Below are 18,212 nucleotides of genomic sequence, written 5' to 3'. Positions count from 1 at the left end.
ACGTGTCTAATAAAATGTGGAGGAATACATGGCAAAGCCAACATCTTGTCACCACCTGGGACCCAGCTTGCCACTGGGGACATTGCTTTATACACAAGGGTGGGCAGAGCTGTAGCCAAATAAAATTACACAAACATCCACGCTGCTCTAAGTGCAAAATGTGAGTAACCAAGTAAAGTGGGCTTAAATCACATCCAAAACATCCACAAATGCCCACACAGAGACTGGTGATTATTAAAATATAACTCAAGATCAACTTGTGCTTGACCCCTGCTGTTAAAACCCACAGCTAGAATTTTGAAAGAAAATAAAAGCAGTAATTTCTTTAACATAACTAAAAGAAATATGGTTACATTTTGTCTGTGCAAAAAAGTCATACCACTCACTTATATAACATTTAAAGTAGCAAATATCAGCAAATGTGATCTAAGGGGCAATAGTGGTGCCCATCACAAGTTAAGATTACGTGAAAGAGACTGGTGGCCTCTGAGGTGAGCTTAAAGTAAAAATGAATCAGAACTGTTGTCAAGGTGGGAAAAACAATATCACTTGACAAGTCCCAAATAATTAAAAACTTACGATGCATAAAAACTGTTTCATTCACAGATGAAAATTACTTTAAGATGTTTATTACATTGTGTAACATGACAAAGACAGCATAGGAAATAGCATACCTGGTTAACTAATTAGGGTTGGGAAAAGATTCAGAAGCTTATGAATCAAGAAAAAAAAATTAGAGAAGCTTGCAACGGAGCCACTTTTTTAAAGACTACTACTACTACTACTGTCATTTAACAGATGCTTTCATCCAAAGCGACTTACATCTGAGAGAACAAACACACCATTTTGCTCGGGGAGCAATTAGGGTTAAGGGCCTTGCTCAGGGGCCCAAGGTGGTTCATCTTGGTTGTCATTACGGGGCTTGAACCTGGGTCCTCTGTAGCCACTAGACTACCACTGCCCTAAAGAGCTGCTCTTTTGTCTCTAAAACAAAACTGTCAGTAACAGTTCTGTGTGGTCTTACCTTCGTAATCAGAGTGCGGTACTCTTCGACCTGGTGGTCATTGTTGTGGCAGCCAGCCAGGAGCTGCCACACCTCCCCACGAAGCGCCTCAGGGATGCCACTCCGAACCAAAGCTGGTAGCTGTCTGGGACGCACTGACAGGTTCATGTGCCTGGGAATAAACAGAAGAGGAGATTCAACCATGTTGGCTTGCAAGTCATACATACAAAATAAATTACTTTTAAATTTCAACTTGCATTTTTGTACTTGGGTGGTGGAGATAGTCTCTGTTTCTGTGCACACTTGCTATCAAAGCCTGTGGAGAGAGCGCTAGTTACCTTAACTGATGGTTTCTGAGGCCAAGACCATGAGAAGGAGAAGGGATTATGTAAACTAACAAAAATATTATAAATGTATGATGTGCAAAAGTTCCAGGCCCATATCCCACAAAGGAACAATACGTAATGGACTCAAACATTACTCTAAGAATGTAAAATATGAGCCATTTTCGTACAGAAAAAGTATGCCATTAAAAAAAAAGAAAGAAAAAATACATTTTATGTGTTTTTATTCTTTTCCCACAAACTGACAGCCTTCCCTAGGGGAATTAATGAAATGTCTGGAACATGCTTTGCTCACAGTACTACAGGGTGAAGGCACCACAACTCCCTTCTCAACCACATCTTTACAGCTCTACTGATAGCAGCAGGTTAAGGTGATGGCAGGAGTCCTTCCAGTGCACTCCTTACCTTCTTTTCTGTGGGATGTGCTGCTTTTCATATTGGTGTGAAAGCTTTGCGGGTTAATGTGTAATTTCTAAAAGAACAGAAAACTCACATGTTGTGAAGCTGGATAAGAAATAAAGAAATCCTGGGAAGATTCTCCTCTAAGTAAGTTGTTCACAACCCAAAAGTGGGCTCTGAAACATTTCCTGACATTTTTTAGACTTGTGCAGCCCCAAACCAAGGGACAGGGATGTGTTCTGCAGGAATGTTTGACTCGACTGTTTCTTTAGACAACCAAATATTTACTTTTAAACACACACAATAAAGAGATTACCTTTTTACATGTTTACCCTGTTTAACTTATCTCCAAAGATATTTCTTTTTTTTCCTTCCTGACATTATCTGTGCTTTATTTTACCCAAAACCACAAAGGCTAAGAGACGCAGCGTCTGTTACCTTTCCCTATAGAGTGGATTTCCATGAAACTCTGAATTTGTGACAAAGGAAGAACTACTGTGTTTCCATTGAACCGTGTTTATCTTTTTAGGAGCATAACTCTCCTAGCTCTCTCTCCGTCTCACTGTATCTCGTCCTGCGAGACTTCTCTTGAAAAAAAAGAAGAAGATTTCGACTTCAAAAAGATGGGTGAAAACATGTTTCGTTTTGGACAAATGATTGTCACTGTTGCTAAAATTGCTCAACACAATCAAGAAGGCAGCCGATGACCATTCAAATAATTATTCAATTTATTAATTAATGATTAATTAGCGTTTTAGCACAATAATAATAATAATAATAATAATAAATTTAACTTGTAATGCACCTTACATTCAATGAATCTCAAAGTGCTACACTTAGACCATTATTCATTCATACACATTCCCACCGGTGGTGGTAGCTACGTTTGTAGCCACAGCTGCCCTGCAGACTGACAGAAGCGTGGCTGCCATATCGCGCCAAACGGCCCCTCCGACCACCACCAACATTCATACACATTCAAACACATTCACACGGGGCAAGGTGGGTAAGGTGTCTTGCCCAAGGACACTACAACAGCAGCTGGGACGGAGCGGGATTCGAACGGCCGACCTTCAGACGATCATTGGACGACCCGCTCTACCACCTGAGCTACTGCTCAACTACAACATATTAATGAGCTAGCTGGAAACTAGACTTTTCATTACTTTAGATTGACCAACTATATTCCATTACAATTTTGCGATAAACTGGATTATAAACATGTCTGGAAAGCCTTGTGAAAGCGTAAAAGAGTTTTTTGTGATATTTACCATTTTTGTATTAAATTATAAGCGTTTTCATTACAGGTTTTCTTTGATATTCTGGGTAATGGCTCTGTCTGGACAAAACAGCTCAAATTTTTTTTTACATTCTTATGAACAATGTAATAACTTTCTGAACTCTCACTGCCCTTCCCTCCTCCCTGTTTCAAGCATAGAGAAGCAGACGCCATACCTGCACACAAGTGTAACAACCAAGTTGCTACACACAGTCTGTTCTGCATCACAACAAGACATTGTGACGGCTTACAAGAACAAAATTAAGGCATTCTGTTGAAGTGTATATAAATAATAACTGTCGCAAGCAGCATCTGCTTCCGTGGGTAACACACAGTGAAAAAGGAAACGCCATTGGAAAGTAAAATCATGGAATTCCTGGTACTGGATGATTCATTTTGCATTCCCATAATTTTTAAATCTTATAAAACAATTTATATGTGTTTGAAGATAAAGGGTAGTCCTAAGAATGATAGACATTCAGAATTAAAAAAAAATTCTTCTGGGAAAAAAAAGGTGAAATTAAATTTAAAAAAAAAATAAATTAAAAATTAAAACGTGTCGGTCAAAAAAAGTCAGCTATGAAAATTGAAAAGCGTATATCCCAAGCAGGACAAAAGAACAAAAAGCTAATCCCTGATGATTCTTTTCCACCCTTTCTTAATTCTTTCCTCTCTTTTCAAAGGGTTATTTTGTTTATTTGTTCCAAGTGTCAGGTTATGCAATAAGTGACATTTTCTGCTCAGACGAAAAAAAGGGAGTTTGTATTTGTGTGCGCAGGTGCATGTGCGTGCACGTGTTACAAGTAATGCCAGACTTGGTCCTGCGGGCGTGAAAACTGTAAAAGGCTTTCTGTGGTTTGCCTCTCTGAGCGTCCCACCCTCTCAGACACAGACATACAATGATGCATGTGTTGGCATGTACATACTCCCCCCATGCAGACCAAATCCACACTCACACAGGAAACCCCTAATGCTACAGTACAAAAACATTACAATTGAAGAGCGTTTAGTTCATAATACTTTTTTACTGTAAACATTTTGCATGATAAGTAGCCATAATCACAGGAAAGTTGTTTATGTGAAAAATGGCAGATTTAGTTTTCAAATAACCAATTAACGGCAGCAATTAGACTCCAGTCCAGTGCCTCTATGCGTTGATTTTAGACCATCAGATGGACCAGCAAAAGTGGGGTGGCGAGCTTAAAGTGCTTATTGAAAGCGATTGGTAAAGTCCTGGATCTGCAGCTAGGAAGAGACACCTCTGCAACCCTGATGTTGAACTGCTGGCTGTGACTTTCAAACTGTAGATTTATCCATAGCACCTGGATTACCTATCAATGCTGCATATGACATCATCAGCCAAGTCGCTGCCAATCTACAGGCACAAAAATACCTCCATTGTGACTTATGTCACTTTGGCCTTTCAGATATACTTGCCAGATTGTCACCTAATGTTTGCATTTGTTAGTCTAAGCTCATCTATATTTTTTTTAATTTTCACACCATAAGAATATTATTTCTTATTTGGGATTGATAAAGCATTATTCTCATCAATTCTTCATTAAGGCAAACAAAACATTTACAAATGGAAATTATATAAATAGTTTTCTGTGTATTATGTGTGTGCCTGTTTGTATACACTGTATTTCTCTTTAGCTGATCCCAAGTTTTTGGTCAAAAACGGAAGCAGTAGCAGAAGGAAATCAGTCTTAATTAGCTGCTTATCAACTTGTTTCCGTCTCTTTCACATAGATTACATGTATGTTCAACTATGCGAGTTGAGAGCAACACTGTAGGAGTTGAAGGAAATGTTAACAGGGGAGCAAATACATACCACTTGGATAATAAGTCTCCCCAGGTCTCCAGGATCTTCTCTGCACATTCCTTTGAAACATCTCCCGACCCACTGAGTAAGGGCTCATCGTTATCTGAACAATGACAAGTAAACACAGACCAAAATAAGTGAGATCCATTGTTGTAAAAATACAGACTGACTACTTCTTTTGGCACAGCTTGTGTCTGAATGGGAAAAAAACTGATAAAAAAAACAAACAAGTTTACTCTTACAATATAAATATAATGTTAACTCTTTCAAGAGGATATGTGGGATATGTGTTTTTGTATTGATAGTTATTAATCATATGTACCTACTCTATGCAACAAAACATTTGTTTCACTATAAATAATTGTTAATATGATGATACAAATGTCAAAAAGCACATCTGGAAAAAGAGTCCAATGGGTGTTACCAAAAGGCCAGAAGATACAGAGAATGATACAAAAGGAATCAAAATTATTCTAACTGCCTTTCATACTCTTCAAAACTCAGATCCCAGATTGGCTAATTATTTTGGGATAGTACGAACAGTTCTGAAACGGGGTGATCTCTCACATGATTCAGACTCCTGTGGACTACAAAATCTATATCTAGTTCCACCCCGAAGGATAGAGGTTTGAAGAAAAAAAACAGACAAAAAAAACAACAACAAAAAAAAACAGGATAAGTCTGTTTTTTAAATGCCTTAAAACTAAATATCTTTAAGCTGATAAAAAAACAGGTCCTTTTACAATATTAAGATTTTGATCATTTGTCTGTATTGTGTGCTGCTCTAAAGAGTTCCTTTTCATAGTGCCTCAATTTAAAAACTAAGACGATGTCCAATCACCTTCCTCTTCATCATCCTCAGGTGGCGAAGGAGCCATGGTACCAGGCCCGGTGGGAAGTATGTTGGGACTTGCAGTGGTTTTCCTTTTTTCTCTCTCAGTCTCACTTTCCAAACTTACCACCTCATAAAGAGTGTCAGAAGAAGGACTCTTGCGTTCTTTCCTCTCCATCTAAGAAAAGAGACATCAGTTTAACCACATGAAAAGCACAATGAACAGGGGAGGGCTTGTTTTGGCATTAGGTCTTAGGGAAGTGTTGAGGAAAAAGTAAGTCACCAATCCTGAACATAACAAAACTGTACTTTACCTCTACACTATCCTATAAGCCATATATATATATATATATATATATATATATATATATATATATATATATATATATATATATATATATAACCCATAAGTTAATGGCAATATTGACAGAAAAACTCAGTAAAGACACTTTCAGTAAAAGGTGGATTTTAAAAAAGTTTCTAAATGTTAAAATAGTTTGGCTATTGTCTGTGCTTTTCATCTATACTTATTTATAATTTTTTCACCTATTTGTGAAGGAACTGGAAAAAAATAAAATAAAATAAAATAGAACAATTATGAGACAAGAGATCTGTTAGAAGAGGAATTAAAATAATCAAACAGCCTTAAGACATATGAAACTGGTTTCAACTCCAAACTCCAAACAAAAAGAATATATATATATATATATATATATATATATATATATATATATATATATATATATATATATATATATATATATATATATATATATATATATATATATATATACACACACATATATATATAATCAATAAATAGATTAATCCTCTTCATTACATGTTCCAGCTACCAGCTAATATCTCGTATGCAGGAACACACCTGTCGTAGTTTCAGGTAGAAGGTCTCGGTGTAGCTGCGTTTGCCAAAAGGCCAGAACAGCCTGTCATTTGGAGAACACACTCTGACCCTCGTCTCGAGCAGAAAACGGACCGGCTCCTCTACTTCTGTGATCACCAGGTCCACTGCTGTCGTCATGTACATGAATTTATCTAAAAGAAAGAAAAGAAAAAAAAATCAAATATGTTCAGTAACTAACAGTCATTCTTCATCTATAGCTAATAAAGGAATTGTAGCCATAGTTTTCAATAAACAGCTTCTTCAATGCTCAATTTACGGATTTATGGAACAAGTGTATTTTAACACTTCAAATATGAGTGTGAAAATATGATCTGAAAAAAAAAAAGCCAGTAATTATAAAGCAACGATATAATAGCTGTTGAGAACAATTCCATCTTATCTGAACCTTGGACACATTTTTGGCTCTTACCTTTGGGCGTTTCCTCATTCACAGCCTGAAACTGAGGCGTGTTGGGGTTCCAACTTCCTGTGATGATGTAAGACTTTCCGTCTGAGCTCTTTCCCATTGACTCCTGACCAGGCACAAGGCAGAGGATGTTGGCAAGCACACACACACACACACAATTATAAAACAATGCATATGCACATGCACAAAAACTGTGACCCACCAGGTCTAGCAGGTGCATGTCACTGTTTTTCACATTTTTCCCTGGGCTGAGTAGGAGTCCAAAACACCTGCAGATCACAAAAATGAGAGAGATGTAGAGAGAGAAATGTGACATGAATGAGATTAAATGAGGAAAAATCAAGAAATAAAACGAAGGAGCAGAACAGAGAACCAGACGTAGAACTACAAATCTCTCTCAATAAAATACAACCGGCTTTGAGACGTCACATAAATTACAGGAAATATCCTCCTGAACTCATCACATCACTTCAATATTTACTTTTCTGAGATCATAAAACAATAACAGTCCAAAGTAAAAATGGAAGTGTGCACAGTATGTTTAAATTTAACAAATTTATGAGGTGCCTCTAAAACAGTCCCCTTAACAGCCACCTGACAACCGTTCAAGAACACTTGAATCCTGACATGAACAGAAACACAGATGTAAAGAGAAAGATCTTCAGCGGTGTGTTTATTCATTAAAGCTGAGTGATTCCTCTCTAATATGTATCCGCTCCAGTTTTAAGAAAGATCAGGACAGAGTAGCAAAGCTCATATACTTGTGAGAAATTGCTTTTCACATCTATCTAGATTAATTATAAGATGTCATAATATTAATACACATTTCTTATGTTTTACCTGCTGTACATCAGAGTAAAGTCTTCGAAGCGGTAACGTTTAAATATTAAAATTGCCAAATTGCAAATCAAACTATCCCAAAACACTGAATGTTGTCACCACCAGCAACTAGAAACGGGGACTTCTCCATCTCTACAACCTTTTAGGAATGTCTTGCTGCAGTTTCAGAATGTGCCAAAGCAGCAGCTATTGCTACGGAAATGTTTGCCCCTGCAAAAAAAACAAAACACCCAAGTATGATGTGAAACTTGAAAAAGCTCCAGTACGGGACATTATCACAAATGCTTTTCAGCATGTACCTTTTGGCTGCTCTCTGTGAACTAGTGACAGAAGCTGCTGTTCATGAATATGAAAACAATAGATTTCCTGCACTGACTGACTTAAGGGCTCCAAGGGGCCACTGGATGTTTGATTTATGCTTCCTGATAGACGACATTCAAGAATTTGAATCCATCAACTGTGACAGAGAGAGCAACTGCATACGCGACACCATCTATATATCCTCAGTTTTAGCTTTCCTCACTAATAAATAGTGTAAATGTACTTTGTGTGCATGAATGTTGCTTTTTATTTTACCTCTCAATTGCCAATTCCTTATTGGAGGTCTGCTGGACGTAAATGACAATTTTCTTGTCCAGTCCTGCACGCAGCTTGAAGCTCTGTTTGTCCTTGTCTTTTGCTACAGCACTGGATATCAATTAAAAGAAAAAAAGAAATAAAGAAACATCATCAATATATATCATAGTATAAAGTATTATACCAACATTTAAACTTGGCATTCAAATCAATAATGACAAGCTAACAAAACACACTTTTGTTAAAGTTAGAACTTTACTGGGGAGAATATTGAACAGTTTCTACTTTGGTTTTTATTGCATTTATTCAACAGTTTCCAGTTTAGATAATTTCTAAGATTAAGATTACAAAAGGCCCATACATAAAAATAAAACCTCTTTAAAACAGGATTTGCTCATTGTCCTGCTCTGGTCCTTTTCCTGTTCAGTTTTTGGAGCTGGAAAGAAGCCAGGATTTCTAGCAGAAAATCTACATTCTCCAATGACATACATTCCTGAGAAAATACTACAGAAAATTAAGAGGAATAAATTGAAATTAAAAAAAAAGAAGAAAAGGAAAACTTTTTACTTTGAAGCGCACTGAAACAATTTGGACTCAAATTTCAGGAAGTACTCAGGAGGATAAAAACAATAAACAAAACAAAGCTTAGTGTACCACAAAGAAACTCAGCTTCAGTCTGTAAAACTTACCACAGAAATCCATCATGACGTGTCTACATTTCATATCATGTAAATCATTGAAAATTGCTACATGTCAGGCATCATTCCAACTTGAATGTAAAAGTTGTTTGCTTTGAAGTTAAAACAATAAAAATAATCAACCAAAAACTAATGAGGAGGAAGTGTGGACTGGTTAAAAATAATTAGGTTTATTTCAGTGTGTTTTGTTTTCAACATGAGCTGATAGTTGCAGCTGTTTGTGAAGTCATGGAAGTGGGTTGGTATAGTGGGAAAACAAAATAACAAAAAACAAAAAAAAATCAAATAAAAGAATAAAAAAAAGGGTCAGGGAAGATGTGTTGAACATAGCAAACAAAAGAATTTTATGTCATGCTTTCTTTATGTGCTTCACTAATAAATGCTGGGCTGTGTATGCATTTATTTGAGCTTGTGCATTTATTTGAGCTTAAGTGTATTTCCCCAGAAAGTCCAGATGGTCAATTTAAAATCCTTTGGATAACTTTTCACAACTGCCGGGTACCTGCGTGTTAGGTATGCAAGGTACATCGGTAAATTGAAGCCACACCCTGAACTAACAGAAGCAAATTCTCACCCTGTGGGAAACATGGCAGTAGCGAGTGGGTGCAGATATAAAAAGAACAGCTCTCACAATATTTAACACAGTTCCCGGTGGTTATGTCAAAGCAAAATTCTAACACAAGGCAACATTCCCTGTGATTGTTTAGCATCTGCCATAATTAGCAGTACCTCTGCTTTTCTGGCACACTTCAGCCATTATTTTATGCACAAAGTGAGCCAGAAAAGCAAAATTACTGGGTATGTTTGTGTATGTAAACACTTTCACACAATTGTATTGCAGTCCTCTTTTTAAAACTGTAATGTGTGTGTGCATGCGTGCATGCGTGCGACCCTAAATACAAAGCAATACTTTAGATATCAGTTTAACAATGGTTTCCATTGCATTACAAATAAAATGTAATATAAATTTGAATATGAATTTACCTGAAGGTACCCTTGCCATCGTCCTCCCTGATCTCCAAACTGACAGTGAAGGTAAACAAGTCACTGTCAGGGGTGAGTGGAGCAGCCTGCTGAGATGACAGGAACGCCCTCTTGGCCGACCGCCGAAAAGCTGTGGCAAAGCTGTACAGTATCCTGCTCACCTGAACGGAAAGAAGAAAATGCACTATTGACTTTCAACATGATAAACATGGGAAACTGAATGAGTAATGCAAAGCACAGTCAGTGACACAAATCGAAAGACAATACAGACACTGAAATTACATACATTTCTAACACTACAGAGAATATCTACACTTTTAGACTTAATATAAAGTCTAGGGACAGAGTTTATGCAAGTTATCATGGGGCTTGAAGTTCATTATTTTGAATAACCTACTTCTCTCAAAGAAAAATGCTTTAAGTTATGTACTTTTCCTGTTAAATTTGTGAGCTAATGTTAGTTACTAAGATAACTTGAAAAAAAAATTAAGAACTCAGTGCATAACATATTTTGCCTATAGAGCACCTATTAGTTTGTCAGAAGAGGCGGAAATTACTTAATGTGACTTAGCAAAAGTATTTTTAACACCTCTCCTGTTCCAATCATCATGCCTCATTTATGCATCTTGAATGAATGAATTAGTGAATTTAATTAATTAATTAAACTTTATAAAGTTAACAACATATTGCTCCACTGTGGCACAAACTTTTACAGTTTCCACAGCTGACATATTATGTGGCCCATTAAGCTAAGTTTTAGAAACCAAGCAAAACAATCACTGAGTCATTAGCATTAATTGTGAGCTCCATTACAGTAGATCTATGTACATCTGTTATTGCAACTGTGTTGCAAATTTCCAAATAAAGCCTATTTAGTGGTAAACAATTTCAGTGACTGCAGATTCTTTACCAATAACATGTAAAATTGTATAATAAAATGACCTTTGTATTTAAGGAGGAACATATATAATTACCATTAACATAAAACAAGTGTTCTTACACACTGGCATTCTGTAACATTTCTGTAAAAGTGGGCCACCAATTTTACTCCCGAGAGTGACGGTGTGAGAGAGTGTGTGTGTGTGTGTGTGTGTGTGTGTGTGTGTGTGTGTGTGTGTGTGTGTGTGTGTGTGTGTGTGTGTGTGTGTGTGTGTGTGTGTGTGTGTGTGTGTGTTGCTTAATAACACCAGTTTTATCCAACGGGAAGCCCCTGAAGTGGCTGCAAATTTTATTTACATCACACCCCTGCGCTGTTTTTACCTGGATCGTGTAATTTTATTGTTGATCAATTTAACAGCCAACTGAAGTCAGCCATTGATTCTGCAGCTCCATTTAAAACTAAAACATTAAAAGCTAGAACTATACCACCATGGAGAAATGAGAGGATCAAACAATTGAAAAAGACCTGCAGAAAAGCAGAAAGAAAATGGAGAAAAACAAAATTAACTATTCACTTGGTTATTTTTAAGGAACAACTAAACATTTACAACAATGCAATAAAACAGGCACGAACCCTCCATTTTTCAAACCTCATCACACAAAACAAAAATAATCCTAAATTCATTTTTAAAACGATCAATCTTTTAATAAACACAGATTTTAACAAGTCCTCCATACCAGCATCTGATGCTGCATGCTAGGACTTTGCAGACCACTTCAGAAATAAGATCAATGCTATTAGATCCAGCCTTTTATCCCAACAAAATGTTGATTTTAACATATCTGAAGTGTTGCTTTTACCTGAGGAAACATTGAAACAAACAAAAGAGCCTTGAGACCTTCCTTTTTAGTTTAGCTTATAACTGAATTTTATTTATTTTTTAATTGTTTTTTAGGTTTATTTTAATATTGTTTACTTTTCCATATGTTAAAATCCAGCGCTTTTTCCTCATGGGGATCTTCCACACCGGGGACTATGCATACTTGGCCTCTGGGGTCGTGGCTGTGGGGATCGCCCTGTTCAGCGTTGCTGGCGAGTCCTGCACTGCAGCCTTGGCTGTGCTGTGGACGCTAGCCTGCCCAGATCTGGGCGGTTACCCTGTGGTGACGCCCTCACTGGTAAATTGGTGTGGCGGCTCCTGGTGCGGTTAGATCCCCAAGATATCGTTTCTCACCTCAGCATCAAGCCAGGAAGGGCCCATGTCTTCCTAAACACTTGCTGTTTCATTTGTGAGCGGGGTTTAACTACGAGCGCTGCTTGTCCCTGGATCGAAGTTCGGCTCTGTGCTTTTTTGACTATGGTCGGCACACGTACACCGTGATCAGAAAGTTGTTAAATTGTCACACTTCTCACTCTGGTCACTCTAACAGAATATGGGGGTGGCCCCTACATATACGACCAGTCTTTCCTTTTTCACGCCTTTTGGTCTACCTCGGGAGGTGGAAAAAAAAGAAGTGATAAGATTTTACGCCTTTCCGGAAAGTGGCACTTACATACAGGCACCGTGACCAGCAAAAGAGGGAAATGTTCAACAAAGAAATACCAGCGTGAAAACGCCTTCCAAAAACCACAGAAAGCAAAGCTGAGAGGATGGCTAGAGACCACCAAGTATGGGAAAATCTGTGTGGTGATACTCTAGTTACACTCTCTAAATCCCATAAACAAGATTTTTATAACATTTACGTTTGTGAAATCTTCATTTTCTGATTAATGCAGAACATATCTTATTTCCTAGAGGCTAACAACACAGTTGTTCTGGATTATTTCTAAATCTGGTAAACAGCAGCGCTTTTAAGGGTAGTGACCAGGAGATGGTGTGGGGGAAAACTGCTGTTATCAATGAATAAAAGTCCTTGTTTTTTGAAAGAAGTAAAAACCACTGCTGAATGCACCCAACACAAAGCCTTTGTTATATTTCTGGATTTCTGGTACAGAGGAAAAGGGAATGCTGAAGGCATTTTTTTAAATATTTTTTCAACAACCACAAGGGAATGAATATGAGTTGGGGGATGAATAACATGAGATGGGGGGTCACCCCCTGTGATGATGGAATAATCACATTTAGCACAATGGAAATGTTGTTCTGCTCTCACATCAGTGATCGAGAAGAAAAAGAAATACACTTTCCAGTTTTCCATGTCATCAAATCAAATTTCTTTCTTTGTGTGCAACATGAAGAAGAACTTCCAGAATAGGGTTATTGCACTACAACAATATATAAAGTCTTCTCTAAAGTTCTCACACAGAAACACAGCAAAAAATCCTTTACCTCCATGTCAGCTCTCTTCTTAGTATGTAGGAAAAATATCTCTGCAACAGTAAAAATTATTTTAAATTATGCTTTTGAATTGGCCCCATGGTTTATATAAACTCAGTCGCCCTTAATTTAGAGTTAAAGAGTATCGGCCTCCTGTTACAGCATTTGGTGAGAGGAAAATCAAGATTATTCCAAACTTGACATTATCTTCATGTGCATACTAACATGAAGCTTGCCAATTTTAATTGATGTCATGGCAAAAAACCTATGTATCCTTCATTGTCCAATTTTTACTTGCCTCTCCACCCGTAATCTAATTTGTTAGGAGTCTGAACCACTTACGTGAAACAAATGTTTTCTGAACTGATGCATTTTTCTCAACCACTTGATACACATCTCTGGACAAAAATACCAGTTCATAGTAAGAAAATTGAAGGATTTGGTATGTGACACACTGTTTATCAACAACAGGAAACTGGCAATTGTTACAAGCAATGGGGCCTGACTAGGAGTTGTGGGACAGAGGAGGTGGGGGCAGGAGGAGGTGGTATGCTTTATGCATCCACACTTAAACAGAACCCACACATACAGGACTGTATGTGTGGGTTCTGTATGCACCCTGTGAACAGCTTGCTCTTTGAGAAATGTCTTTTTGTGTCTTCCCCTCCTGATGGAGGGTGTCAATGATGGTCCTCTGGACAGCAGCCAGATCAGCAGTCTTGCCCATACTTGTGATTTAGTTTACTGAACCAAGCTTTTCAAGGCTCAGGAAACCCTTGCAGGCGTTTCAAGTTAATTAGACGATTCAAGTGATTAGTTAAATACCCTACTAGTATACTTTTTCATGATATTCTAATATTTTGAGATAGGATATTTGAGTTTTCTTAAGCTGTAAGCCATAATTCTTTTGCCATTGACTTTTTATCAATGCAGGATTAATTAAACTTAAAGATATTATTGAGTTACAGACTTTATTGGTTATGTTCAAGGCAAAAAGCAGAATATTGCCTGAAAATATACAACGTTTTTTTGTGTTTAGTTCAGAAGATAAGAACCATAGAAGGAAATTTGATTTTAAACATCCGTTTGCACGCACCACTTTAAAACAAATGTGTATTTCAGTATGTGGTGTAAAATTATGGAACTCCTTAACTACTGATTTAAAGGAGGAAGACCACAAAATTAGACAATATGAATTTAACGGGTAAAATATATTTTGTTGTTTTTGTTTTTATATTGTTGGTGAGTTAGTGTGTATGTTTTCTTATTTTTTTGTTTTGTTTTTTTTGATTATTTCTTTTTTTTAATGGTATTATATAAGTAGTGATTGATGAACAGACAGACAGACCATCTTCATATGAATTGTTTTATTTTTTTGAGAAAGGGGCTTGGTATATAAGGCTTTCTTCTTCTTGCCCCTTTTCCATCGTGGAATGGAACATACCGTATGTGAACTGTTTCCATGATATGGAATAAATAAAAATGAAATGAAATGAAATGAAATAATCAGCAATATTAAAATAATTTTAAAAAAAATTCAGTTGATTTGTAATGAATACAGAATGTATGACATTTTTGTTTTTTTTCCAATTGCATTACAGAAAATAAAAGAACTTTATCTCAATATTCTAATTTTCTGAGACAGTCCTGTATATGCAGAAAGCAAAATGACTAAAATATATCCAGTTTCTTCATATAAAACTCCATAAAATTAGGTGTTTGAAATAATTTTTTTTAATATTGGGGTAATATCCCCCTCTTTGTGGTGTTCCTCAACTTAAACCTTTATGCATTCCTTTGACTTCATGGTTCTCTAAACTACAAATAGCCATGCACTTTGTTTTTTCTGTCCCTTTCCCCTGTCGGTGGCCATCTCCTTCAGCTGTGCGCTTCCTTTTTTCCTTATTTTTTGAAGAAAGGAGGACAGAAACCTCCTTGTGAGATTATATTTTATTTGACAATATTTTGTTGATCTGCTCAATGTTTGTTTACATATCTAGAGTGCACATTGTACTAAACAATTGAAGGGTTGACTTATTCTTGATCATTGCACAGGCTTGTGATTTATAAACATGAAGTCTTTCCAATTAACAGTATCTTTGGTTGTTTAAACTGACATCTAGATAAGAGATCAAATCCATCTCAGCAGGCACACACTGTGCCAGCCACACAATAACTTTTGTAGTCAGCAGTCACTAGCTGCATATTCTGGGACAAAACTGCCACCATGTGAGGTCAACACAGAACAGCACCATCACGTCTCATCTGCTGTTAACAAGAGACAACTTGTCTTCCACCTCATCTATCCTCACTTGCAAATCTTTGCCTTCGTATCCACAACACAGCTGTGATGCCAACAATAACCTGACTGACAAGCTTTTCTTTGTGTGAAACAAGTATGTACCAGGCAAAGTAGTGAGGAAACGATCACGCTTGCTCTGAGCCTGCAGCTTGTGCCCTTCAAGTTAAATTATTCCCTAAATAAATTAGTTTTAAAATATAGTAAAAAAATAATAATAATAATAATAAACACCTGTTTAATTTTATAATTTGTTTTATATATTGAAGCTGATGAAAATCACATGACTACAAAATATTTTTCCTCTAGGAAGAGGCCAAACAATAGGCTGACTTTACTACCAAGTAGTGCAGATGAGAGAGCAGGAGAGAGAGCTTTGTTACTGGGGGATTGGAAGTAAGACAACTGTGGGTTTAAGAAAAAGACTGAGCAGGTGGAGAAAAGAAAGAGAGCTGAAGGCAGAAATGTCTGAGTGCTATGTAAAATGGCAAATTACTACTGGGGATTATCCCCCGTGTAAATTTCGGAGTGAATTTATATATCTCTCAGTGTTTTAATGTTTTTCTTCGAGTATGTGTATTATGTGTGTGTCTCTGTGACTCTGGATATGATTATGTGGGACTGATAAAACAGCATCTGTCTAAAGGTTTCTAGTTGAAGCAAGTGATTCCATGTGGGATAAATCAGGTCAGTGAACACACCAGAAGTAGTTTAACCCAATTTATTTAGTGAAACCTCTCCTCTCCTCTCCTTTCATGATTCTGTTGAACATTTTGTGCTTTGCAAAGATATCGCCTCTCCATTTATAAAATTACTTATAGATGGCCTTAGGTATTGTATGTATGCGGTACATAGTGTATGAACAGCACTATAGCCTGTAAAAGCATGACATCACTAATGGGGGGAAAGTGCTAAAGCAGCCTCAGAAGCAGGGTTCCCCTCCAGTTATTACGCACTTTTTAACCAAGCGTTTTGATCGAACACTTTCAAAAATGCACGAGGCTTGATTTCCATGGCTTGGTTTGGAATAAAATAACTGGGCGGCCTGGTGTCGTCTGCAGATGTACGCAGCAGTATAGAAGGCAATTTTTTTTAAAAAGAAGAAAAAATATTTTTTTAGGGTACTGAAATGTTGAAATTATTCTTTCAAGTCCACGATTTCGCCCATGCACTGAGTGGGGTAAATACATTCTCCTGGATCTTCTGATCCCTGACACAAAGCTTTGATCTGATGGGTGCAGACACTATCACTGTTAGCGGATGGCTCCGGTCAAGAGAGGGACGTTTTTAAAGTTTTCAGTCCCAGGATTTCACTGCTGAGAATGGTGAGGTTTTCACAGGTTTTCTGAGATTTGTACACTCAAATGAAGCAAAAAAAGTACAATTATTTTTCGTAACCAGTCAAGAGCAACAAATCAGCTACATCAGAAGTGAATTGTAAAACAGCATTTCCATCCAAACCTAGCGCGCATCAACTCTTTCAAAGCAGGTGAAAACCCTCTGTAGCAAGATCATTTTGAATTTTTTTTCCCAAAAATTGGCATTATTAGCCACCTTTTCTAAAGCACAATAAAAGATATACATAAAAAACACATGAATAGGAAACCCAACTATAAAACATTGTTAATGCTATTTTTCAAATGATGATTTTGATTATTTGGAGTTACTATAACCCTTGTTGGAGGCAAATTTGTACACTGTAAAAACAGCCCCTCCAGAAATAGGTTTTCCATATATCTAGTAAAAACTCAAAATGCTTATTTTAAGCAAAAAACTGAAACAATGCTTTTTGCTTTTTGTTGTGTTTTTTTTTTTTACTGTTTTAGAAATTAGTTTTTTCATCTAACCAAGTTAAACAAGAACAATCACTTGATGATTAAAATGCTTACCGCCTCTTGGATTTGGCAGCGAAACACATGGATCCTGAAGATCTCAGCATTGTAGTGGCTTTCAGTGAAAGCAAAGCAGTCACTCTCTGGTGTACCGTCATGGCCTCGTACACAGAACAGAATCTTATAGATTGGGTAGTTGGCAATCTCTGTGTTGTTGTGGGGATCCAACAACCTGTTAGAATATCAAATAAAATGCAGTTAGATTTCTTAATCTTCAAAACTGAGCTCTTCAGTTTATCATCCACACTCTTTCAAAATATGTAAGTAAATATACACACTCCATGCTAGCTAACCTTGGATTACAGCGTGGAATGCATAGCACAAAACTATGTAATTAACAAACCTGACAGTGCCTTCAGACACGCCTGGCACAGAGAGTGTGACATCCAGGGGGAGTTGGCACTGCCCTCTCAAAATACTCATCATACGAAGGGCCTCCACCTCACTCCGGGGGGCATTGACTGAAGCACACCCGAGATATGTCAGCTGACTGAACACAACGCTGTCCTCATCTGGAATTGGACTGCCAGGGCTGCCTTCTGAAGACGATTCATCACCTGCAAAAGTGAAGAAGGAAAGGAAGGAAGGAAGATGTGGGGGAAAAAAATGTGATTTTTGCAACTTGATCTTAGAGTGCTATATTATTGTCATCAAATATGTTGACTAAAGGGGTAAGAATAAAAGAAGGGGCTTTTAGGTAAACGGGTGAGAAGAAC

At 37.1% G+C, this 18,212-nt stretch overlaps 1 protein-coding gene across 2 annotated transcripts in view; it reads right to left on the bottom strand.

Moving 5' to 3' along the window:
• Positions 1-18,212, bottom strand: part of LOC133455321 (rab GTPase-activating protein 1) — an 87,095-nt gene that overhangs the window by 50,315 nt on the left and 18,568 nt on the right. For both annotated transcript variants that reach the window (XM_061734289.1, XM_061734290.1), the window contains 10 exons: positions 17,840-18,053; positions 17,494-17,668; positions 10,109-10,269; positions 8,427-8,537; positions 7,213-7,279; positions 7,014-7,116; positions 6,566-6,735; positions 5,692-5,860; positions 4,860-4,953; positions 1,025-1,175 (listed from right to left, as the gene is read on the bottom strand). In XM_061734289.1, the coding sequence (XP_061590273.1) occupies positions 1,025-1,175; positions 4,860-4,953; positions 5,692-5,860; positions 6,566-6,735; positions 7,014-7,116; positions 7,213-7,279; positions 8,427-8,537; positions 10,109-10,269; positions 17,494-17,668; positions 17,840-18,053 (1,415 nt within the window). The remainder of the gene's footprint in view (positions 1-1,024; positions 1,176-4,859; positions 4,954-5,691; positions 5,861-6,565; positions 6,736-7,013; positions 7,117-7,212; positions 7,280-8,426; positions 8,538-10,108; positions 10,270-17,493; positions 17,669-17,839; positions 18,054-18,212) is intronic.

Source organism: Cololabis saira, chromosome 11 (assembly GCF_033807715.1).
Source record: "Cololabis saira isolate AMF1-May2022 chromosome 11, fColSai1.1, whole genome shotgun sequence".
Lineage (NCBI taxonomy): Eukaryota > Metazoa > Chordata > Actinopteri > Beloniformes > Belonidae > Cololabis > Cololabis saira.
The sequence above is the reverse complement of the archived record's forward strand: the minus strand, read 5'-3'. Positions and strand labels throughout refer to the sequence as shown.